This window comes from Aegilops tauschii, chromosome 3, assembly GCF_002575655.3.
Source record: "Aegilops tauschii subsp. strangulata cultivar AL8/78 chromosome 3, Aet v6.0, whole genome shotgun sequence".
NCBI classification, from domain to species: domain Eukaryota; kingdom Viridiplantae; phylum Streptophyta; class Magnoliopsida; order Poales; family Poaceae; genus Aegilops; species Aegilops tauschii.
The window spans coordinates 579,183,549-579,207,688 of record NC_053037.3 but is presented as its reverse complement, the minus strand read 5'-3'; the positions used below and the strand labels follow the sequence as shown (position 1 = coordinate 579,207,688).

At 46.0% G+C, this 24,140-nt stretch overlaps 4 protein-coding genes across 5 annotated transcripts; 3 read left to right on the top strand and 1 right to left on the bottom strand.

Annotated features, from left to right (window-relative positions):
* Positions 1–6,413: 6,413 nt before the first annotated feature.
* Positions 6,414–8,497, top strand: LOC109740551 (hydroxyethylthiazole kinase). Its single transcript, XM_020299603.4, has 2 exons — positions 6,414–7,006; positions 7,641–8,497. Exons 1-2 carry the CDS (start codon positions 6,575–6,577, stop codon positions 8,031–8,033), a joined length of 825 nt encoding a protein of 274 aa, XP_020155192.1. The 5' UTR covers positions 6,414–6,574; the 3' UTR covers positions 8,034–8,497.
* A 1,401-nt stretch (positions 8,498–9,898) lies between these two features.
* LOC109740523 (putative F-box protein At1g30920) lies at positions 9,899–17,344 on the top strand. Of its 2 annotated transcripts, XM_073511175.1 has the most exons (3): positions 9,899–12,834; positions 12,927–13,188; positions 13,842–17,344. In XM_073511175.1, exon 3 carries the CDS (start codon positions 15,950–15,952, stop codon positions 17,111–17,113), a length of 1,164 nt encoding a protein of 387 aa, XP_073367276.1. In that variant the 5' UTR covers positions 9,899–12,834; positions 12,927–13,188; positions 13,842–15,949; the 3' UTR covers positions 17,114–17,344. The 2 variants fall into 2 exon arrangements, with proteins under 2 accessions (XP_073367276.1, XP_020155163.2); XM_020299574.4 differs by having other exon boundaries at positions 9,899–13,188.
* Positions 17,345–19,417: 2,073 nt separating this feature from the next.
* LOC109740544 (F-box protein At1g52495-like) lies at positions 19,418–20,919 on the top strand. Its single transcript, XM_020299598.3, has one exon. It carries the CDS (start codon positions 19,557–19,559, stop codon positions 20,655–20,657), a length of 1,101 nt encoding a protein of 366 aa, XP_020155187.1. The 5' UTR covers positions 19,418–19,556; the 3' UTR covers positions 20,658–20,919.
* Positions 20,920–23,262: 2,343 nt separating this feature from the next.
* On the bottom strand, positions 23,263–23,865 carry LOC109740525 (uncharacterized). The gene has a single exon (XM_045234352.1). The coding sequence runs from the start codon at positions 23,863–23,865 to the stop codon at positions 23,263–23,265; it is 603 nt and encodes a 200-aa protein (XP_045090287.1).
* Positions 23,866–24,140: the final 275 nt, after the last annotated feature.

Here is a 24,140-nt window from a genome sequence, read left to right as displayed (position 1 = left end):
TGTGGCAATGTCAATAGTTTTGTATTGATGATATCGAAATTTTACCTTCTATTGAAATTTTCCATGGCAATTTCCCCTATGCTGGCATGGAGAAATTAATCTATAACGCCATGGCAATTTCTTTTTGAACCTCTATTTTTTCTATGAGAATTTTATTAATTTATTGCCATGGCAATTTTTACTGTTTTGACATGGCAAGTTTACCTATTTTTGCCATGGCAATATTGGACCTTCAAATGAAAAAAAAAACATGGATTTTTTTCTTTCAATTAGCCATGGCAATTTTTCCTATGTTGACATGGCAAATTTATCCATAATGACATGGCAATTTCTTTTTTTAACCTCTATTTCTATTTTTCTTTAATTTAAAATTTTTATTTTTCCATGGCAATTTTTACCTTTTTGACATGGCAAGTTTACATATATTGCCACGGCAATATAGGACATTCAAATGGAAAAAAAAGATGGCAAATTTTTCTTTCAATTTGCCATGGCAATTTTTCCTATATTGACATGGAAAATATATCTGCAACGCCATGGCAATTTCTTTTTTTAACCTTTATTTCTATTTTTCTGTTAAAATTTACTTTTTATTTTTCCATGGCAATTTTTACCTTTTTGACATGGCAGCTTTACCTATATTGCCACGGCAGTATAGGACCTTCAAATAAAAAAAAGATGGCAAATTTTTCTTTCAATTTGGCATGCTAATTTTATCTGTAACGCCATGGCAATTTATTTTTTAACCTCTATTTCCTATTTATTTTTTGTTAAAATTTACTTTTTTATTTTGCCATCGCAATTTTTATCTTTTTGACATGGCAAGTTTACCTATATTGTCGACCTTCAATTGGAAAAAAGAGCAAATTTACCTATATTACCTTTACATACATGTCAATGCAATCGCTAATGGTTTTTTTCATGTCAAGCCAACTTCATGGGACTGGCATTTTTACCTAATTTTCTTTGAATATTTTACTTTACATATGATCCATGACAATTTTTTGTCCCGGCAGAAAAAGAGCTTGTGTTTATTTTGTCCCAGCAAAGAAGGGCTTTTTGTGTCGCTTCTGGGCTTTTTTTTTGTTTCTACAGAGAAGAGGCCTGTAAGGCGGTGTTCCTAAAAAAGGGCCTGTAGGGGCAGTGGGAATGGGCGTTCGGGCTAGGGGCCTCTCGTCCCGAACGAAATCGTTCGGCCGGGCTAAGATGGCGTACCGAACCTTTCGTTCGGTCTGGACCGAACGTTCGGTAGTTATCGACGTCATAATAATCTCATCTCAGTTGTTTCCCCAAGAGTCGATCGGCACAGCTCGTTCGCTCCATATCGGCGGCCATGGCGAAGGCCGGAAGGGCACGAAGAGCGATGCCTCTCCGCGGCCTCCCGGAGGAGATCGTAGTCTAGGAGATTCCCGTCCGCCTCGACCCCAAATCCATCTTCCGCTGCCGCGCCGTCCGCACGGTCGAAGTCGCGGACTAGCACCCACTTCGCCGCTCGCCGCAGAGTCGACGACGTCTGCCAAGCCCAGGGCCGCCGCCCCGGCATCCACCCACCAGGCGCATCACATCGACCTCCAGCCAACAGCCCCGCCACGCCACCAGGTTCACCTCCACAGCCACCGAACACACCCCGCGAAACACAAGAGTGTCTGCGGCGATCCCATCGACCAGATCCGGACGGAATCAAGGGCCAGCAGTCGCCCGAGCACCGGATCCGGCGACTAGGGGACAGCTGCGGCCAGCCTAAGCAGTCGCAGGGCCGCCACCCTGGCCCACAGCGAGAAGGCCGGGTCGAGCAGGTCGCCGCCTCATGGACCACCACCAGCCCCAGATCCGGCGGATGGGCGACTCCAGGAGCAGCCGACAAGGTCCATCATGGCCAGAGACGGGGGAGAGCGCCACCGCAGAAGAGGGGATCAGAGGACCAAGGTGCCGACCAGGGAGCGTGGGGATGGGGCTGGCCAGAGAAGATGGCGCGAGGGGACGCCCCGCCGCCGCCCACCACCGCACGGGCCAGGCCCGGCGACGGCCGCCGGCGGCGGCGGGGGGAGGGGGAGCAGAAGTGGGCCTCGACGCGGCGGCTAGGGTTTCACCCCCGAGTCGCTCAGAGAGGACGACGTGGGAGGGAGGGGGCAAAGGGTCTAGTTCTAGCTTAGCAGATAGAGAAGGGTGCCGACCAACTTTGAGGAGAGGTGTACTTTTTTTTTGAGGGGAAAAAGGTCGCCGCTTTTATTAACTAAGTGTAGCTCGGAATGTCATCCGAAATTACATTCAAAATGCAGTCTGGGGAACCCCCAACCAAACCTTACACAATTCATCGCCTACCCCTACTTTTGCTAATTTATGCGCGGCAACATTACCCGTGCGTCTCACCCACGTCACTTTGTAGTCATTCTTCGTCTCCAGCATATGTTTGATTTCCTGAATCCATGGTCCCGCTCCCGAATAATTGATGCCCTTCTGGTTGATCATTTGCATCACCGGCAAACAGTCCAGCTCCAAATGGACATTCTGTACATTGATCTCATCTGCTACCTGCAACGCTTTTTTACACGCCAAAATCTCCGCTGCTTCAGGCTCCACAATGTGTGGAAAATGATGGCACACTCCGGCCAGAAATGCCCCATTAGGCCTTGTACAATGGAAGGTGCTTAAAGAGATGCTTAGAAAAATAAACCGAGTTTTTCTGAAGCACCGGTGCCTATTTCTACAGGAGAGACGCTTAGTTAAGCGTCTACCCTGTACAAATAAGCACCGGTGCTTAAGGAAAGCTTGGTTTATTTCTCTAAGCACCTCCTCTAAGCACCTCCCATTATACAAGGCCTTATGGTCCCTAAGCACGGCTCCACCCCCAGCCTTACTCCCTCCTTTATGCACCGCACCATCTGAATTAATCTTCACCCATCCATCTACAGGTGCTTCCCACTTTTGTGGCAGATCCGTCCTTTCTGGCCTCGGCTTTAGTTGATGCACTCTGTTCCATTCCGCCATGTGAGAGCAAACTGACTCCATTATTTCATATGGTTGATCAACCCTCTTCCCATCTCTTGCTGCATTCCTAGCGAGCCATAGACCGTAAGTAGCCTGAATCATTGCCTCCCGCTCGTCCCCATCAGCAGCAGCAAGCCATTCAACGAGCCAGCGAGATAGCTCACCATGGTTGTCCAACGGAGCCGGTGGAAGTGCCACATAAACGCCCTTCTCCTCCCGTAGTAACTTCCAGAAGTGGACGGAGTGTGGACACGCCCAAAAACGGTGGTATATGGTTTCCTCTCTACCACATGCCACGCAAAAAACTCCTAGTTTAATTCTTCTACGGTGAAGCTCGGCGCCAACCGCCAGTCCGTTCTTAATTATACGCCACATATGGATTTTTGCCTAGGAGAGGTGTACTTGGGAGAGGATTTTTCGGCGAGGGAGCGGGTCCATGAAGCTTGGAGAATTTAGATTTACTAATTTCAAGCCGACTAAGATTTTCTTGAAGTGAAGAGTCAATTCAGAAAATGCGACTTTAGGTTAAAAAAGGACGTCGATAACGCGCTGACGTTCGGTATGAGGAAATTCTTCCCGAACGAATCGTTCGCGAGGCAGGGGGGCAACGACTGAACGATTTCGTTCGGCCTGGGGGACCTCTCAGCCCGAACCCTACTACAAACCTCAGGGTTCCTATATGGCGCGTAGGCCGCCGCGTAACACCGTAGCGCGTACCCCCCCCCCCCCCCCCCCCGCGTCTTTCCTTCCGTTAGCGGGCCGGCCTAGTTCGCTTCTTCTGCTGGTTTTGGGAACGTTCTAGAACCTTCCCAGAACCGGTTTTTATGTTTTTTATGTTTCCTATACTGGTTTTTTCCGTTTTCCTATTCTTTTCAATTTTTCTTTCGTTTTCTCTTTACCTTTTTTCTATTTTCTTCTTATTCACTTTTTGACTATTTTTGGCATTTTTTTATTTCGAATTCGTTAACAACTTTTTTTGTTCATCGAATTCATAAAATGTTCAACAATCCAAAAAATTTCATCCAATTCAATTTTTTGTTCATTAGATTTAAAAAATGTTCATAAAAATTCAAAAGTTGTTCATCAAATTAAAAAATGTTCATCGGTTACTTTTTTTCATTGAATTTTTTGTTCATCATATTCCAAAAATGTTCATCACATTCAAAATTTGTTCACTGAATTAAAAATTCGTTCATCACCATTTCAAAATAATGTTCGTCGAATGCAAATATTGTTCATAATTTTTACCAAAAAATTTCTCTAACACAAATTTTGTTCTTCAAATTAAAAAATGTTCATCAAATGCCAAATTTGTTCATCAAATTCAAAAAGAAGTTCATTCCTTTGGAATCATGAAATTTGTTTACAAATACGTGAACATTTTTTTGAATTCACGAACATTTTTTTGAACCATGAACATTATCTTAAATTCAAGAAAAAAATTAATCATGAACATTTTGTGGAAATTGGCGAACATTTCGCGAATGCAAGAAATATTTTTGAAATCATGAATTGTTTTAAATTTGTAAACATTTTTTGTAATCATGAACAGTTTTTGCAAATTGGTGAACATATCGCGAATGCATGAACATTTTTTGAAATCATGAACATTTTTCTAAGTTTGTGAACATTTTTTATTTGTGAACATGTTTTTTGAAATTCTTGAACATTTTTTGAATTCCCGAGCATATTTTTTAAATAATGATTATTTTTTCGAAATCATTATAGTGTTTTTTTTCAAAATTAGCAACTTTTACTGAAATTTAGAAGCTGTTTGGTATCCTGAATTATTGAAAAAAAACGCAAAGGAAAAGACGGAAAAAAATAGGCTGCGTGCCGGCCGCACATGGGCCGGCCCAGAAGGGCCTTAAGGGCGGAGCGGGGGGTGTGCGCCCGCTGCGTTCTCAGCGCGCGGCGCGCCATATAGGAGCTCTCTACAAACCTATCGCTAATCATGAACGCCAGAAAAAGCCTAACAAAGACGACAGCATGGGCCTGTTGCACAGTTGACATAAAACACAGGCCCATTTAGATACTGAAACACGAAAAAAAACCCAGAAAACAGTCTAAATAATACTAAAAAACGGATTAAAAAACTTTACAAACAAAGATACCCCAAAAATCTATAAAATCATAGAAAAAATAGCTGATGTAAATAATATAAGATTGTGTCCAACAGAAAATAAACTTGCCATGCTAGAAAAAATTAATTTGCTATTGTTTTAAATAAAATTTGAAATTGGTCAAAAAATAATTTTCGTGGTCACAAAAATCTGCCACTGTCCAAACAAAAAATGTCATGATGTATAAAAGGTGAATTTGCCATGACATAACCTAAAATTTTCCACGGTGACATGAATAGTAATCTTGCCATGCTGCAAAAAGAAAAGAAAATTTGGCATGGCCCTAAAGTTACACATTGATGGAAAAAATGTATAAGTTTGCCATGATGGCCAAAACGATGGTGCAAAAATTGTCATGATGGCAAAAAATGATTGTAAAAATCAGCATGATACATACAAACCAATGTTCAAAAAGAAAGAATCAACTAATTTGCCATTGTTCAAAAAAGTGAGTATTGTCATGAGAAGAAATTCTGGCCATGCCCAATAAGCTATATTTACTGATGATACATAAAAATGAACTTTGCATGGTCAATTACGAAATTGACCATGATCCATAAACTACATTTGCCATGGCCGATTAATTAAATTTGCCATGATTAGTTAAAAAATTGCCATGCTCAAGTACTAAATTTAAAAATTGCCATGGTACTTTAATTAAATTTGCCATGTTTTAGTAAGCATTTGTCATGGCAAATTTTAGAGATGATAATTTCACAATGATAAGCCAAAAAGAATTCTCCCATGGTACTTGAATTAAACTTGCCATGGTCCATAAACTAATTTTGCCATGGTCCTTATAGGAAGTTTCTGTGCTAAAAAAATACTTTTGAAGAAAAATGGTGGCAACTATTTGAAGGATGGCAAGTTTGCCATGTTTTATAAAAAAGATTCAAAAATTGCCATGATTTACTGGTCGTTTTTCATGGCAATTTTAGGGATGTCTAAAAAAAATGGCAATTTAGACTTGGGACTTGAGTTAAACTTTCCATGTCAAATCTTTAAAGAAAAAAATGTTTTACATAAGTGAAACATGGCAATGATAAGCCAAAAGAATTTTTCCATGGTACTTGTAGTAAGTTTGACATGGTGTAGAAATTTCAGAATTTGCCATGTTTTACATTTGTCGTGTTTTTAGATAAGAGCAATCCTACATTTGCCTTGTGACCTTGGACCCAAAATTTGCCATGGCAAAAAGATTATAGTTGTGTAAAAAAAGCGTGATAACTCAAAAATGAGAACTGAACTTACTGCCCAAAAATTCAGTTATGTATCAAGGTGGCAAAATGCTCGTGTGTTCTGTAAAAAAAAAAAAAGAAGTCGTCAAACTGAAATATCCATTCCTCGGCTCGCTTCCTCCCTCTCTACACCGCTGGGTGGGACCCCCGTGCGCCGCCAACCCCGCCGCATAACCAAATCAATCCCCCACCCACGGCGAGCGTCACCGCCCGTAGGCCGTCGGCATGGACGAGGAGAGGACGGGGGCGTGGTGGGGCCGCCGCGCGTGGGCGCTTCTGTCGGCCGTCCGCGAGCGGTCGCCGCTGGTGCAGTGCATCACCAACCTCGTCTCCATGGACATCGCCGCCAACGCCCTCACCGCCGCCGGCGCCTCCCCCGCCATGCTCCACTGCCTCCGCGAGATCCCCGACTTCACCCCGCGCTGCCACGCCGTCTACATCAACGTCGGCACCCTCTCCGAGGACTGGCTCCCCTCCATGCGCGCCGCCGCCTCCGCCGGCCGCCCCTGGGTGCTCGACCCCGTCGCCGCCGCCGCCTCCGGATTTCGTATGGAGGCCTGCCTCGAGCTCCTCGCACTCCGCCCCGCCGTCGTCAGGGGCAACGCGTCCGAGATCCTCGCCCTCGCCACCCGCTCAGACTCCTCCACCTCCTTCAAGGTACCTGAACTAAGTCCAATCCTATTAACTGATTGTTACAAACTAATTTGATCCACGTGCTCCTAGTACTGTTATTTCGAACGACGATTGATTCTTCAGCTCATTTGGGGTCATTGTGGTTGTCATTCAAATTGACTTGCTGGAAACAAATGCTGTCCATGTATTCTTGTGGCTAATTTCAGGTTTAAAAGAAAAACCATAGCCTAGCTTTAAGTACCACAAGTGCAGAAAACAGAGAATGGCAATACTATGGAAGAAACACAAAGGAAAGGGACAACAAAGCGACTAATTGCCTTAACGTGCCCCTCCTCCCACAGAACTTCTCCCACATCGATAAGTAGTTTGAGAGGTAAGTCAGGAGCTGCTATGCCAATTTCATTCTGAAGGAAAATGGAAAACAATTTTATCAGGGCGATGCACTCCAGTCATTATCCTGTCTCTAAAGAAATTTTGGACTGCTCGCCAGACGTCCCTTGCGTTAGTGAAGTTTTTTTGCATGGATTCCAGGACGATTGCCTGATTGTCTTATCTCCCTCTTATTTGAAGACGAGCAACACGCATACCAAGCCAATGCCGCTTACAGTATATATTCCATCTTGCCTCTGATGGCACTAATACTTGTGGCCAACTGCAGGGTGTGGACAGTTCACATGACTCAGGGGAGGCCCTACAAGCCGCGAAAGCATTGGCACGGTCCAGCGGGGCAGTCATTGCGGTATCTGGAGCAGTTGATTTCATCACGGATGGTGAGCAGGTCCTCAGTGCTAGCAATGGTGTGGCAATGATGCAGAAGATCACGGCGACAGGGTGTGCTGTGACTGCTCTTATAGCGGCTTTTATCGGGGCAGATCCTTCCGATGCTCTAGCCGCAGCGGCATGTGCGCTCGCCATCTTTGGACTTGCTGGAGAGATAGGGATGGAGTCAGCGAAGGGACCTGCCTCTCTCAGGATGCATCTCATCGATGCTCTCTACGGTCTCGACGAGCAGACCGTCACATCTGGAGTAAAAATTGCGCTGCTGCCGTAATGCGTGTGTGCCGTGGCTATCAGTGTTGTAGGAGGTACAGAGTCTGGAGTAATCTGCAGGATCGTTTCGTCTCTTTGGTGCTTGGAAAACTGTGAAGCAGATCGGGTCAGATTGGCTGTCAGATCACTCATCCATGTGTACCACCCCCCATCAATAATCCGGTGACCATCCCGGCTGTAGTAAGTACGTACATAGTTGTCAATTGTGATCGAGTAAGCTCTTTTTTTCCTTCAAAGAATATAAGAGAGAATCTTATCAAGAAGTCAATCAAGGATATCGTTCTTTGCGAAGCTTGAAAGGCTCTGTTTTGTTCCTCTGTGTCCTCTGTCTGAGATGTGCTCTAGGCATCCAGTTCACGTCAAGTGTGCAGTTATTAGTCACAGTTCTCATGTGTTCAGTTGATGCTCAAACTTGTAATCTTCCATGTAAGCTATATATGCCGTGAATTTTCTTCCTACCATCAAGAGCTTTTTCCTCTGACTACTTCAAGTTACGAGGGTCAAGGAGTTACCAGGTTTGGATACAAGTTCTCCGTGGCTCCAAAAGGTGAACTACCAAGAGAAATACTGATACAATCTCCAGTTCTCCACGGCTCAGCTGAAGTATTTTGCTAAGAAAAATAAACTCTGCCCTGCCGAAGTCAGGGGCAACGCGTCTGAGATCCTTGCCTTCGCCTCCAGCTCAGATAACTCCTCCTTCAAGGTACCTGCTCTTGCCCTACCTTCATTGCTATCGCGGGAATCTCTTCTTTCTCAATTTGCAATCCTAGCAGTGACTGACACAAGATCTTGACTAAATAAGATGATTGATTGTCAAATTGCCATGTGCAACTGTAGGATAAACAGGGCCGGTTATTTTAGGGTCAAAAGCGATTCCGCTCAATAGAATTGATGAGATTATATCAATAGTTAACTGGATGAAATGAAGTGAAGGAAAATACAACATCTGAACATTCTCCTCACTACGTTTCAACCTACCTTCTCTACTAGTCTTTACCTTCCTTTTCTTGTGGCTAATTTCAGTTTTGAAAGAAAACATAGCTTTAATTGAAAGCTCAAATAAGCAGTCTGATACAACCTGTAAGGTCCAAACCTGTGCGTGTGTGTTTGTCAGACATCAGCTTCCCCTTGGGGAGTTTGATGGCTTCAACGGCCATTGTGGAGTTACATCTTGAGCCTTTGCTAAAAGGAAATCACATCTATGAGAAGATTGATTTGTGAAAGCCCTCTTAGCAATTGTAGGGATGTGAGTGACTTTAGAGTTCCTCAAGGCTGTAGAAGCTAGAAAGAAGTCAGCAAGGATAGCCTGATACTCCAGTGACCAGGATTAGAGAGAAGATCTTTTGGCTTCAGTAGCAATATCCAAGGTTTTGCAATCTGTGAGAAATTTATTTCCCTCCATCCGAGAGCTCTAGCTACCAAAGCTGCGAAAAGTAGCGCTGAAGCTTAGGTCCAAACGTGTTGAAGTTACCTTGTGCCACAAGTGCAGAACATGAGAATGGCAGAACAACGTGTCCACATAAAGGATAAAATCCACATAAACTCCTGGACCTATCCTAATCAGATTACTTCACCCCCCTGACATACTAAACTGATTAATCCACTACCATATAGTTTGCCCCATAAATCAAGACTGAGAAAGCGATTTTGCCATGCTGGCATGCCATGCGACGAAAATGGAAAACAATTTATGAGGGCGATGCACTCCAGTCATTATCCTATCTTTGAAGAAATTTTAGTCTGCTTGCGTTAGTAATGTTTCTTTGCATGGATTCCAGGACGATTGCCTGATTGCCCTATCTCCTTGTTATTTGAGGGACGAGCTTCGCCGCCGCTGGTCCGACCGAAGATAGAACATGTTTTCACCCCGACCAACACTCATCGCCACACCGTGGCAACCATGCCGCCCACGCGGCCATGGCCACCGGGCAGCACCAAGCAACGAGCTCTGCCCAAGAGCACCGCGCTACCACGCCCAGGGCCGCCGCCCCGGCATCCCAGACCTAGACACCACCTCACCTGAGATCCGCCGCTACCCCAACCAAAGAGACAAGCGGAAAGGTCCCACCTTTCACACCCCAGGGTAACCCCCAGCACCTAGCTTCCATCGACCCGTCCTGCGGCACCGGACGCGAGACGAGCTCGGTCCTGCAGCACCGTGAGTGAGACGAGGTTGGTCCTGCTGCACCGTGCGCGAGACGAGCTCGGTCCTGCCGCACCGGGCGCGAGACGAGCGATGGGCCGCAGCTGGGAGAAGACCAGCCCTTCGACGAAAGTAACGGCCGGACGACGAGCAGGAGAAGGATCGAAGGCCGACACAGACCGCTTACGAGCGAGCCAACGCCGAACAAGCCAGCCGCCGCCGGAACCGACCCGCCACCTCGCGAGCCACTCATCGCCGGCCGCCGCCGGAGAAGACCAGCCGCCGCCGAGGAATGATCCGGACCACCGCCATGAGCCACCACCATGCCATGGCAGCCCACAACCACACCGGGACCCCGAGCCGCCCGCCGGCGACCATGGGCCAGATCCAAGTTGATCTGGCCGACACCACCGCTGCCAGCAGCAGCAGATGGCTCGCCGCCGAGGACCACGACCATAGCCATGACCCCACCAGGTCACAGCCCGCCCCCGCGCCGCCGACGCCCACGAGCCCGCCGGACCGGATCTGGATGGAGCCGCCGCGGCCAAGCGCACACCGCCGCCACTTCCACCGCTGCCGCGCGCACCCCCAACAGTAGGCCATGGCAAGGGTAGCAGCCCACGACCCGTGCCACCGCAGCCCTCATCGCCTGTGGGGAGAAGAGATCCGGAGGACTCCCGCCGCCACCACGCACGCGCCCCGCCACCACACAGCCAGCCACGCCGCTGCCGCCTGCACGCCGCCGACCGGGGCTACGCCGCAGCGCCGCCAGACCCCGCGCATGCCTAACGCCTCCGGCGGGCAGGCCGCCCTGCGCCGCCCGCGACTGTGCGGAAGAGGAAGGGGCCCTCGCCGCCAGCCACCACCAGGGGCTTTGCCCAGGTGGCTCCGGCCGGTGGCGGCGGGGAGAAGGGAGAGGAGGGGGGCTAGGGACGGGAGGTGCCAGCGCCACCCGAGAACCCCCGCGGGGGAGACGGCGCGGGGGCGAGAGCGAGAGGATAAGCCCAAGAAGCCTCTCTGTTATTATGTTCCTTGTCCATGGATATTGTTATTATATGGGTGTTGCAGGATTACGAAGGTGAGGTTTGGGACGTAAAGTACCGAATCAGATTCCTAGTTGCAGAAATCACGTTGTTTCAGCGGATGCCAATGTGCTCTTGCTGCTTGGTTTTGGTGGGTGGCTGCTTCAAGTTGACAGTGACGGCAAATTGATGGACAGTTTTGATTATGGTCATAGAGACCTGCGGATGTATACATACCGGCTCAAACAAAGTCTTGTCCACCATATCTTCTTCCCTGCTCTAGAAAATTATGCTGTCAATGCCCCGCTTTTCACCTGATGGCTGTTGAGTGAGATGGTGCTTCTTTCTGCCTAGCTGTCATATCCTCATGAGCTGCAATATCTATGGATTGGACCAAGTACGAGCCTACTGGACTCTCCTTCGTTTTGCATTGATGTATATGAGTTATTATTATCAAAAAGCTATGTCTGTAATGTGGTTGCATGAAATCTGTGCTTGTCTTGATAACCTTTCAGGCTGAAGTGACTAGTTTGCCCGTTGACGCTAAAATCAAATTTCATTTGCTCTGCTTTGGAAATATTTGCCAACTGATCCTCCTCATTTGTCTATTTTCTTCAATTGTTAGCTACCTATGTCCCTCATATCACTCTTTCTTGAATTGAAGGATTGACTTTACCTTTCATCTAGTGGTCTTCTTAATAGTCAACATTTAGGGTGTTTCCTGTTACTATCATTTGTTGAAGCTAATGATGAAACAGAGGCAAAAAAAACTGTTACTTGTTGGCCTGCAAACAGCATTTGATTTTAAAAGACCTTGGAGTGCTAGTAGTTATATTTAATGGTTGCATCATAGTCAGTGAAGTATTCTGTCATAAATTCATTTTTCTCCGCGAATCTATTGCCTCTTTGTAGGTAGGTCTTATGGAAACTTTAAGCTCGCCATTATAGAGAACTGGGCATGGTTATATTTGTCTCATTCCAGTAAACTCTAGTATTTTCTAGAATAGACTGATACTGCAACCTGAAAATTCTATGAATACCCTGTTGTGCTTCCATACTGACACCGTTTTTATGTTACATTGTTTGAAATGATCTCTTACTGTTTTACTTTTCCTGCTAAACATTTAAGCATTAGTTCTTCATGTTGATGTTCGATCTGAACATAAGTTTCAGAAACAGCACTGTTTTGTGACAGCATGGCTGTAGAAGCAAGGGTAAAGTCACTCTGATCATTTGTTCAGAATTTTGAAGTAAATTGTAAAAGTAAATTCATCATCCAGATCAGTTGATCCAGCAGGCATATCTGCTATATGAAACTGGAGATTGATCAAGAAGTCTCTTCAACATAAACTGCATTCGAATTTTGGTGCTCTTTGGCTGCAGCAGAGCGAGCTGAACGGCTGTCGCCACGGGGCTGGGGCCTGGGGCGCATGTGCTTGTGCAGTGTGTATGCTCACATCCTCTGTTTTCTCAAGACCTAGGGCCTCTCTATTCCTCAACTGAGATACATGTGTTGATTGGATCATGCTATGTAACAAAGCTGATCATGGAGATGTAATCAATCACATTGAACTCAAACGTGTTGGAATGTTGACTAGTGGGTGAGAGAGAGTTGCAGGGGATTCATGGAATGCCAGGTGAGATATCTATTACTTCTATTAATAGTTCTCACTGTACATCTGTTACTTCTTCACCTAGTTATATCTGTCTTTGAGATCATTGTATGCAGTATTACCTTGCTACCTGGCACTAGTGACATTTCAGTAGCTGAATTCAGTTATCAGGGCCCTACTCTACTTTGTACCTTGTTGGTGACTTACACAAGTCAGCATGTCAAATTAAATACAAGCTCATAGTTCACAAATTGGTACCAACAAGGGTAAAAAATGCTGAATAGCGCTGATGCTACAGTCTTCCCTTCACTTGAAGGAACAGATCCTTCATTTGATGATGGCGCTAAATGGCCCCATTCGGCTTCACATCTTGTTCATGTAAGTCGCTCAGCATCTCCATCATCTGCATTATCAGCTCAGGCTCTAGTTGAAATGTCAGGAAAACTTCCATTATGAATCTGGAAGTAATATTCTGCCAAGGGATTAGCTATATTGGAAAAATACTCATGAGCAGTTGGTACCGTTTAGCTATGGCGGACTAGCAAACCAAACCTCTGTTCATTGTGACTCAGTTTACATTGTTTTGAGTAAAGTTGAGATGTGAAATTCAAGATGACATTTTAGGGCTGAATTTTTTGGGAATTCACAATTAATATCTATTTGACACTGCAAAAACACATGATATCTTAGGTTTTGGCACCGATAATATAGAACATAGTTATTTTAAATTATTGGGCCAACAATGTATATGGTGAATGCCGAGGCAAAACCTTTGCAGATTTTATTCAGTCACCCACGTTGTTTATTACGATCATATATGTCACACGGAGTAGAAGCCACGCACTAGAACATTCTCAGTTACAAGCAGTAGGAAAAGAAAAAAATGGTGTGTTGGTGGCTAGGTTAGAAAGAGATATGTGGACCCTCTTCAAAAGTAACATGTGATGATAGTTTGCATCTGTTCCAGCGTTTCCATTCTGATCATTGTGGGATGAGTATGCTCTAACCATTCATGTTCTTATTCACTGCAGGTCTGATAGTATATATGCATGTTTCTGTCTGCAATGATATCTGAGAAGAAACAACGCTGAAACTAACTGGTGCTTTGTAGCGTTAAACACTCCATTTTCATCTGCAACTCAGCACATCACCAAAATAGTACTCCCTCCATCCCATAATATAAGACATTATTACCTCATTTGATTTTCTCTGCTGCCATCACCTAGCAAACTTTTAGGTGACAATATATAGACATTACATCGACTCGGAAGGATCAGAAATATGATTCTCCCAAGCCATAGAAGAATAGAACAGAATGCTGGCGACAGTCACATGAAGTAGTTGCCTCTGCTTGTCAATTTCAATTTCAAATTTGGGGTCTTTGTTTGGTCACAAGATCCATATGTCATATTAGTATGTACAATCTCATGTTGCTAACTGACTACTTCATGTGCATTCTGTGACCCGTTCGTACTATAGTTCTATATGTTGCTCATGCTTTAGGTGTTCATCAAACTTGGAGTTAGAACATCAGCTTAATTGAACACATTGATATGAATTTATTTTCTGCCTACACAAAAACAGACAAGTGTAATTCATAATTCACATTACGTTTCGGTTCATCAAATTGAAAACTACACACACTCATTTTTATCCTGCATGGTTAATTTGCTAAGAAAATCCACCCGTACGTTGTGAAAGGTTGTAAATTCGTTGGTTCTGACACATGTGCAAAGGTCATGTTCATTTTGTGTTGCTAGTGAAATATTTATTTCGTTTTCTTACCAGGAGTGTTATGTGAGAGAATTCCCTATTACAGCCTTCTCAAAAATGTGCTTCCTTATTTGGCCAAAATATGATATTTTTTTTCCCATTGTGACACTCCTCCAAAACTGATGCCCAATTTGGCATCTCCGGCCAGTCCGTTGTCATGCTCTGTCGAAAGCCTGTAAGTTTTTTGTTGCTTGGACAAAACTATCCATAGTTACTATACGGGGCATCCAGTCCGTCAGTTTTTTTGCACTACCGTCCAGTTCAATTTGGCACTTTTGTCCAGCCCGTCAGTTTTTTTGGACAAAATTATCCATAGTTACATGCGTCCATCATTTATGGATCGACCGCCTAGTAGGCGCCTCGAGAGTTACCTGACGGTGTCCATGAAGTACCGGTTCTCCGGCGACAGAGCGCGTGCACCTTGCTGGGGCTGCTAGGGCCAGGTCTTCATGGACAGCGTCTCATTGGACGCCTGACATGCGCCTCTTCACTTTGACATCCACAACAGCTTTGCGTTGCTGGTCTTCGAGCAACGCAACGAGGCATGCCTCGACGTCGTCAAGCTCATCATGTCCAAAGAGTGAGGGAAGTTCTAAGAGAGATAAGAGACAGTGTCCCGGCTAAGGGGCCACTTACCACGTCAACTCCTGGTGATGGGTCCGGTTGAGGACTCCTTGTCAGTTTCGTCCTGGCCGCATCGGGCAGCCCATGGTGTATACAAGGAAGATTCAGAAGACATGCGTACATGATAAGACACTGGATTCATGGAGGGATCTACCTCCTCATGTGTAGCCAACTAGGATCTTGTACCCTAGAACCCCTAGTATCCTATATTAATCGAGGGGCCATGCTCGTAGACACAAGTTATGATATCTTGGTAGTTTACCTGTACTCTGTCCATAGTCCAACAGGAATAAACACATGTAGGACTTAGGGTATTATCCCTTCAGAAAGCTTGAACTTGGGTAAACCATGTCTTTGTTACCGTCATTCCTAGAGCCTAGTTTAGGATCCCCTACCAGGAGGTCTGCCAGATCTAGCTCCGTCAATAAGTGTTTCCTTTTAGGGATAATTGTATATTTTCAAGTAGCACTCAACAACGAAATGGATGGAAACGTCAAATAGGGCATAAAATTTTGAGATTGTCTTGAATAGCAAAGAAAATTTTGTTTAGGGGCCAATAAGGAAATATATTTTTCAGAAGGGCGAAATAAGGAACTCTCTCATCTCCTGCAGAGTTAGACCTTGCAAAAGAACCATCTTAGTCAATTTCTCCCCTTTCTATCGTCTCCTCCGCTCCCCTTCGCCGCCGCCGCCAACACAAATCTACAATTTATCTTGTTCCTGGAAGGGAGCAACAACCAAGATGCCGACGACCATGGCCAAGGCCGCAAGGGCAGGAGCGGCGCCTCTTCGCCACGACGGCAGCCTTCCGGAGGAGATTGTCGTCTGGGAGATCCTAGTTCGCCTCGACCCCAAATCCCTCCTCCGTTGCCGCGTCGTCCGTCGGACGTGGCGCCATGCCACCTCCACCCGTGCCTTCCTGCTTGCCCACCATGCCCACCAGCCAGCCCTCCCCATCGCGTTAGACGAAGAATACATCCTCACCGCCGACCGCCTTGCCGCTGCCAAGCTCCACACTGTCGCCCATCTTGACAAGGCCTTCAATCCAGAGGCTTCCTGCGATGGCCTTCTCGTCCTCTCCAGGTACAACAACATGACTGACACAATTGATTTCTCAGTTTGTAACTTGGCCACTCGTCAATTTGCTCCCCTTCAACAACTACATGAACTGGGCTTGCGGTTATTGGGGATGTACTCGCATCAACCTACTGGCGAGTATCGATTGTTACTTGAACGCGATAGCTACAATGAAACGCCTGAAGACCAACTTGGCTACTATGTATTTGCATTGGGCTCTCACCAGTCGCCAAGGTACATCGGGTGGCAGGAGTCAACATCACAATGCTTCAGTTTACCTGTCTTGGTATGCGATAGCCTGCATTGGTACCCAGTCTATTATGTGAGTGAAAGCAGCTACATACGGCTTCAGAGTGAAAGCAAAGCGATAATAGTATTCGACACCATAGCTGAGTCGTTCCGGCCAATGCATGCTCCAATTGTTTCCAGCAACTCATATGCCTTTGAGATGGATGGTACACTCGGCATATATGGCCGTAACTATGCCAAAACAACTATTGATATATGGGTATTGCAAAACTACGAAAGCGAGGTTTGGGACTTCAAGTATCGAATCAAATTGCCAGTTGCAGAAATACGGGGGAAGTTTGAGGCCTTTGATGACCATTGGAATGTGGAGGTTGTTTCAGCGGACGGTGACGTGCTCTTGCTAGTCAATTCTGGTCGGTGTCTGTCTTACGTCGACAATGATGGTAAGCTGATTGACAGTTTTGATCATGGTCGCAAATACTTCTTTTTGTCTAAATATCGGCTCAAGCAAAGTCTTGTCCAGCATACCTTCTTTCAAGCTTTAGAAAGTTCTGCTGTGAACACTTCACCATTCATCTGATGTCTATTGAGTGAGGTGGTGCTTCTTAGCAGCTTTATGAGCTGCAACATCTATGAATTGGATCATGTATGAGCCTGCTGGCATCTTCTTCATTTTGCATTGATGTATATAAATTATGATCAGAAGCTCTATCGTTTGTGTGTTTATCTATGCTTTTCTTGGCACCCTGGAGGGCTGAAATGACTATTTTGTATGTTGATGCTATAATTTCTTAGTAATTTTGCTCTGCTTTGTACATAATTGCCAACTGATCCGCCTCATGTGTCTATTTTCTTGGGCTGATGGTTTGACTCTGCTTTATTTTAATTATCTTGTGATTTTCTTAGTATTCAATTGTTAGAAATTTTTATGGCTCATGTCCCTCTTCCTTGAGTCAAAGAGTTGACTTTACCTTCTTATGTAGTGGTTTTCTTGATAGTCTACATTGAGTGTGTTTCCGGTTTGTACCCTCTGTTGTCGCTCATGATGAAAAGAGAAAGATTTTTCTGTTTCTCGATGTGCAAGTTGCATCTAATTTGTAGAGCAGCTTGAACACTACACATTAAAATAAATGGTTGCATAAGAGTAGTTGACACCATTTATCTATGGCGAACTAGCAAACCAAACCTTTGTTCACTATGACTCATTTTCCATTCCTTTCACTGAATTTTGTGGAAGTCATAGTTAATATCTACTCGACAGTGCAAAGATTCCGCCCACATTCTCTATTAAGTTGGTAAATGTCACACAAAATATAACCCACTCACTAGAACAATTCCAGTTGCAAGCAGCACGAAAAGGAAAAGGGTTGGTGTGCTAGCGGCTAGGTTAGAAAGACATGTGCCTGTCCCAGCGTCTTGCAACATTAACTTGTGATGGTAGTTTGCATCTGTTCCAGCGTTTCCACTTCCGGACATTGCTGGATGTCCGTGCTTTAACCGTTCATGTTATTATTCGCTGCAGGTCTGATAGTCTGCATGTTTTCTGTCCATGATACCAAATGTTATCTGACAAAAGAACACTGAAACTGGTGCTTTGTAGCGTTAAACCCTCTACATTTCATTTGCAAACCAGCACATAACCAAAGTACGCTCACCTGGTTTCCTCTGTTGCCATCACCTAACAATCTTTTAGATGGCATTATATAGGTATTATGTCGACTCTCGAGCATCGAAAGTTCGAGTTTCCAATCCATATAGAATGGAGTGCTGTCGATGGTCACACGAAGCAGTTGCCTCAGCTTGTCAGTTTTAGTTTCAATTTTTGGTGTTCGTCTGGTTACAAGATACATATCTTATATTAGGGCAACTCCAACATGGTTCGTCAAATCGCCCGCAAATGTCTGAATTGGATAGTCTGAACACTTTAAGCCATGCAATGTGAGTCATGATATTTGTACGGACCAATTCGGACGTTCAGAACCCCCAAACCGGTACCAAATAGGGGAGGGGATTTAAGAGAGTCCAGACGTCCGCCTAACCCACTATTAGTTGGACCACATCTCCCCCTAGCACATTTGTCTCACTCTTTTTTTCCCTCTCGGTCTGTCCACTGCCAGTCGTACCCACTGTCCGGGTTTGATGAGTACGGCTAAATAGTCGACGTCCCGCCCGCTGTATGCAGACACGTCCAGTCGTCTCCGCCGTTTGGTGATCCCTCTTGGAGTTCTCCTTAGGGCAACTCTAGCAGATCCCCTATATTAAAAGTGCAAAAGGTGCTTCCGGTATCACTTTACTATTTTTTAGTAAAGTCACTGCTTTGCAGCAGGCAGATCAGTTGTTGCCCGCACGGGCGGGAGGGGGGGGGGAACACTAGCGAACCCCGCTCACCGCACCACCCGAGGCCGCTGCCTTGGCATCCGGAGCCCTCCGCGTGTAGACGAAGCAGCAAGGCCTTGCTGCCACGCAGCCCCGCGGCTTTCGTCGGTGACCCCTCCGACGTCGACAAGGAGGGGAAGGGGGAGAGGGGTGGCCGCTAGGGTTGCGTCGCCATCCGCGTAGCCCCAAGCAAAGCGAAGCGGGGGCAGCTTTGGTGCCTAGCACAGTGTACCATTTGTGCTCCTGGGGTTGTTGCTTCCTCTGCGCATGTCCAGTTGTACACATAACACACACGCACACACTGTCTCCCTCCCTCTCTCTTATGAATGCATTGATACATACTAATGTTTTTTGCGTCTTCTCGAAGAAGAATATCCTGCGAAAGAAACATACCGTGTAGTTGGTAAAAGTACACAATACGTTTCAGTTCTCAGAAGATAATCATGCCCACTCATATTTGTCTTTTTTTTTTTAGATTTGTGGGCACTCAGTTCTCAAAAGTGGCCGTGCAAACAAAAGCTGGGCTGAGCCCAGCCCAGCCCAGCTGAAGTCAGACTTCCATTTCTTCTGTTCTGCCGAAAGACCTACGCTCCGCCGCCGCCGCCGCCGCCGCCTACTACCACAACTCGCAGCCGCAGCCGGCGACCATGGCGGAGGAGGCTGCGGCAGCAGCAGCGGCGCCTCTCCTCGAGGGCCTCCCAGATGAGATCGTCCTGTGGGAGATCCTCGTCCGCCTCGACCCCAAATCCCTCCTCCGCTGCCGCGCCGTCCGCCGCGCCTGGCGCTGCGCCACCTCCACCCGCCGCTTCCTCCTTGCCCACCACGCCCGCCAATCCGCCCTCCCCATTTTCTCCAGCGACGGATGCCGTAACCTCCTCGCCTTGGACCACCGGGCCGCCCAGCTCCACACCGTCGCCCGGCATGACGAGCCCTTCTTTCTGGAGGCTTCCTGCGATGGCCTCCTTCTATCCAGGTCTTATTCTGGCCGCCGCCTCGCCGTCTACAACCCGGCCACGCGGGAGCATGCCTCCCTCGGGAGGTTACCGTCGGACTTCAGGATCTTGGGGATGTACCCACACCGCCCCACTGGAGAGTACCGGCTGCTACTGACCAACCTCGGAGGCCCTGAAGGCCAAATCGGCTGTCATGTCCTTACGCTGGGCTCCGACCAGCCACCGAGGTACATTGGGTGGTTGGAGATGGTAAAACCGCTCTTGTTCGAGATATCTGCCCTGTTCCGTGATAGCCTACATTGGTTCCTACAGAAGTATAGAAAACATGTATTGGTATTTGACACCACCACCGAATCGTTCCGGCACATGCGTGCTCCTCTTGTTCTTGGCGACAGTGACCCTGGCCTGTTTGAGATGGATGGCACGCTCGGCATCAATTGCCATAATGATGCCATGGGAATCATCACCATATGGGTGTTGCAGGATTACGAAAGTGAGCTTTGGGACATAAAGTACCGAATCAAATTGCCGGTTGGTGAAATCAGGGAGAAGTTTGGAGACGATGGTGAAAGCTGGGGTTTGGGTGTTGGTGTTCTTTCAGGGGATGGTGACGTCCTCTTGCTGCTCAATTTTGGTGGGTGGCTGCTTCAAGTTGACAGTGATGGCAAATTGATTGAAAGTTTCGATTGTGGTCATAGAGACCTGGCGATATATGAATATCAGCTCAAACAAAGTCTTGTCCAGCATACCTTCTTCCCGGCTCTAAAAAGTGGTAGTGCCCCGCCTTTGATCTGATGGCTGTTGAGTGAGATGGTGCTTCTTTCTTCCTAGCTGTCATATCCTCATGAGCTGTACCATCTATGTATTGGACCAAGTATGAGCCTACTGGCCTCCTCTTTGCTTTGCTTTGCACTGATGTATATAAGTTATTATCAAAAGCTCTGGTTGTAATGTGGTTGCATGAAATCTATGCTTGTCTTCATAACCTTTCGGGCTGAAGTGACTACTGTGTGCGTTGATGCTAAAATCAAGATGTCATTTTGCTCTCCTTTGGAAATATTTGCCTTTGAGCTGACGGATTTGGCTTTGCTTTATGTTAATTATCTAGTGATCTTAGTGCTCGATTGTTAGGTATCTATATCCCTCATGTCACTGTTTCTTGAATTGAGGAATTGAATTTACCTTTTCACCTAGTGGTCTGATTAATAGTCAACATTTAGGGTATTTCCTGTTTCTATACTTTGTTGAAGCTGACGATGAAGCATAGGCAAAAATATATCACTTGTTGACCTGCAAACATCATCTGATTTTAGAAGAGCTTGTAATACTAGCAGTTATATTAAATGGTTGCATCATAGTCAATGAAATATTCTCTCGTAATTCATTTTTCTCTGTGAATCAATTGCATCTATGTAGGTATAGGTCTTATGGAGACTTTAAGCTCGTCATTATAGAGAACTGAACATGGTTATATTTGTCTCTTTCCAGTGAGCTGTAATATTTTCTAGAATGGACTGATACTGCAACCTAAAAATCTATGAATACCGTTTTGTGCCTCCATGCTGACACCGTCTTTACATTGCATTGTTTGGAATAATCTCTTACTGTTTTACTTTTCCTGCAAAACATTTTGAGTATCAGTGCTTCACGTATATGTTTAATCTGAACATAAGTTGAAGAAACAAAATTTGTAGTAATTAGCACAAGAAAGGTTTGCTATTGTCAGGCTCAGGTCCCACGTTGTGTTCATGTCTCAAGGAGGACAGAACTAGGCCTGGTGTGTGACAACACAACTGGAGAAGTAACGGTAAAGTTACTGATCATTTGCTTCAGAATTTTGAAATAAGGTGTAAAACTAAGTTCATTATCCAGATTAGTCGATCCACTATGCGTGTTTGCAATATGAAACTGGAGATTGATTGATAAGTCTCTTCACCATAAACTGTATTTGGTGCTCTTTGGTTGCACTACAGCAAACTGAATGATTGTTACCACGGGGCTGCGGGCATGTGCTTGTGCAGTGTGTATGCTGATGCTGACATGCTCTGTTTTCCCATGATATAGGACCTCTCTATTCCTTAAACTGAGATACATTTGTTGATTGGGTCATGCTATGGAACAAAGCTTTTCAGAATGAGCATGAGCGCACAACTACTAGTTACATACATCTCTTGGAGGTCATTATCTGCAGTCTTACCTTGTTGAGATCATCGTTTACCAGTGGGTGATCATTGCCAGAATATTGTCTTACCTTATTTCAGTAACTGAATGCAATTAGCACGAATTGATACAAGCCAGGTAAAAAAAAATGCAGAATACCGCTGATCTGCTTAACAGCATCTCCATCATCTGCCTTGTCAGCTGGACAGGAACTCTTCCGTTGTTACATGGGAGAAACACCGATTCATAGTTGGCACCGCTTAGCTATGGCGAACTAGCAAACCAAACCACTGTTCACTATGATTCATTTCCCTTTCTTTTGGGTAATTTTGAGATGTGAAATTCAAGCAGTGATATTTTAGGGCTTCACTGAATTTTGTGGAGGTCACAGTTAATATCTACTCGACAGTGCAAAGATTCCACAATATCTTAGGGCTTTAACCATTCACTGCAGGTCTGATACTGATAGCAGTCTGCATGTTTCTGATAGACAAGAAACAGCACTGAAAGTAATTGGTGCTTTGAAGCGTTAAACCCTCTCTACAATTTCATCTGCAACTCAGCACATCGCCAAAACTAACCGGTGCTTTGTAGCATTAGACCCTCTACATTTTCATCTGCGACTCAGCACATCACCAAAACAGTCTCACTTTGCTTCCTCATCTGCCATCACCTAGCAACCTTTTAGTTGGAATTATATAGATGTTACATCGATTCTTAAGCATCGGAAATTTGAGTTTCGAAGCCATATAACGGGAGCTCAGTTGAAGGTCACACGAAGTAGTTGCCTCTGCTTGTCAGTTTCAGTTTCAAATTTTGGGTCTTTGTTTGGTCACAACATCCATATGTGAGAATAATATGTACAGCCTCATGTTGCTAACTGACCACTTCATGCACATTCTGTGACCCGTTCGCACTATAGTTATTTGTTGCTCATGCTTTAGGTGTTCATGAACATCAGCTTAATTGACCACATTGATCTGAATTTAATTTTCTGTCTAATTTTGAGCAACATGAAGTTGGTTCCTTAGTTCTCTTAGCAATGAAAGAAAAAGTTTGTTTGTTCAGACAACACCCAAAAACTACAGAATCCAAATAACAGATGACAAATTTCTGTTGTCTGCAGAATCACCGACGGAAAACAATAAAAGCTTGGCAAGAATATTGGAAGAGCGTTCACCAACCTTAGATTTGATAACGATTCTAGTGAATGATCACCGACTAATCCAAATATAGCTAGCTAGAACTTGGTCCGGTAATGGCACGACGAGCTCTGTGTGCCGGGGCGCCGCACGCTGACAACGACGTCGCACACCGTGAGCACGACGGCGTGGTGCCTGAGCAGGCCGAGCACCGTGACCGTCCCTGGCACGGTCGTCCGCACGGTGAGCGAGACGCCCCCAGCGCCGCCGAGCACGTCACTGTACAGCTGAGGCGCGTACAGGGCGAGGCGATCAGCGAGCACCGTGAGCCTGATGGTCACCACGTTGGTCCCTCCCGCGCCGATGCGTCCGGGCGGCACGTTGGCGTCCGCGGCGAGCGCGCCGTGGTAGTAGACCTCAGCGTGGCCGGCGCCATGCGCGAAGGACGCGATGGGGCTGGGGTTGCGGATGGAGAGGACGACGTCGAGCGTCACGTTGAGGGAGTGTCCGGGGGAGAGAGACACGGAGGTGAGCTGGATCGTTGAGATGGTGGTGTCTGCCGGGTGCGGGCGGAGCGCCGTGATGGCTAGCACGGCGACGGCCACAGTGAGGAGGAGGAGTACGGCGAGGGAGACGATGAAGCAGCCTCGAAGTCGGCGGCGTGACGCGGCGCTGTGGTGGTCACAGGCGGTAGTGGGCATGCTTGCTTGCTGGTTGCTCTCTCCTCTTGGAAAGAGGTGGTGCTAGCTACCAGTCTAATGTTGGAGTACCAGACTTGATCTGCTTGACCCGTTTTTGTACTACCTTTTTTTCCTCAATTTAGGTACATGTAACTTCCCTAAAAATTAAATGGGTCAGTCGGTTATTTCGGCCGCTGATTTCTGATTCGAGATTTGTGCTCCTTGATATTTTGTTCTGTTATGACCGTTGTCGATTTCTTATTGTGCTAAAGCCCATTTCGTGTTACCTGTTTATA

What these genes read in the sequence shown, in the direction of transcription:
- LOC109740551 (XM_020299603.4), top strand. Translation starts at nt 6,575, where the DNA reads ATGGACGAGGAGAGGACGGGGGCGTGGTGGGGCCGCCGCGCGTGGGCG. An exon ending in ACTCCTCCACCTCCTTCAAG is followed by an intron (nt 7,007 to 7,640) that starts GTACCTGAACTA and finishes GGCCAACTGCAG; the next exon opens with GGTGTGGACAGTTCACATGA.
- LOC109740523 (XM_073511175.1), top strand. Translation starts at nt 15,950, where the DNA reads ATGCCGACGACCATGGCCAAGGCCGCAAGGGCAGGAGCGGCGCCTCTT.
- LOC109740544 (XM_020299598.3), top strand. Translation starts at nt 19,557, where the DNA reads ATGGCGGAGGAGGCTGCGGCAGCAGCAGCGGCGCCTCTCCTCGAGGGC.
- LOC109740525 (XM_045234352.1), bottom strand. Translation starts at nt 23,865, where the DNA reads ATGCCCACTACCGCCTGTGACCACCACAGCGCCGCGTCACGCCGCCGA.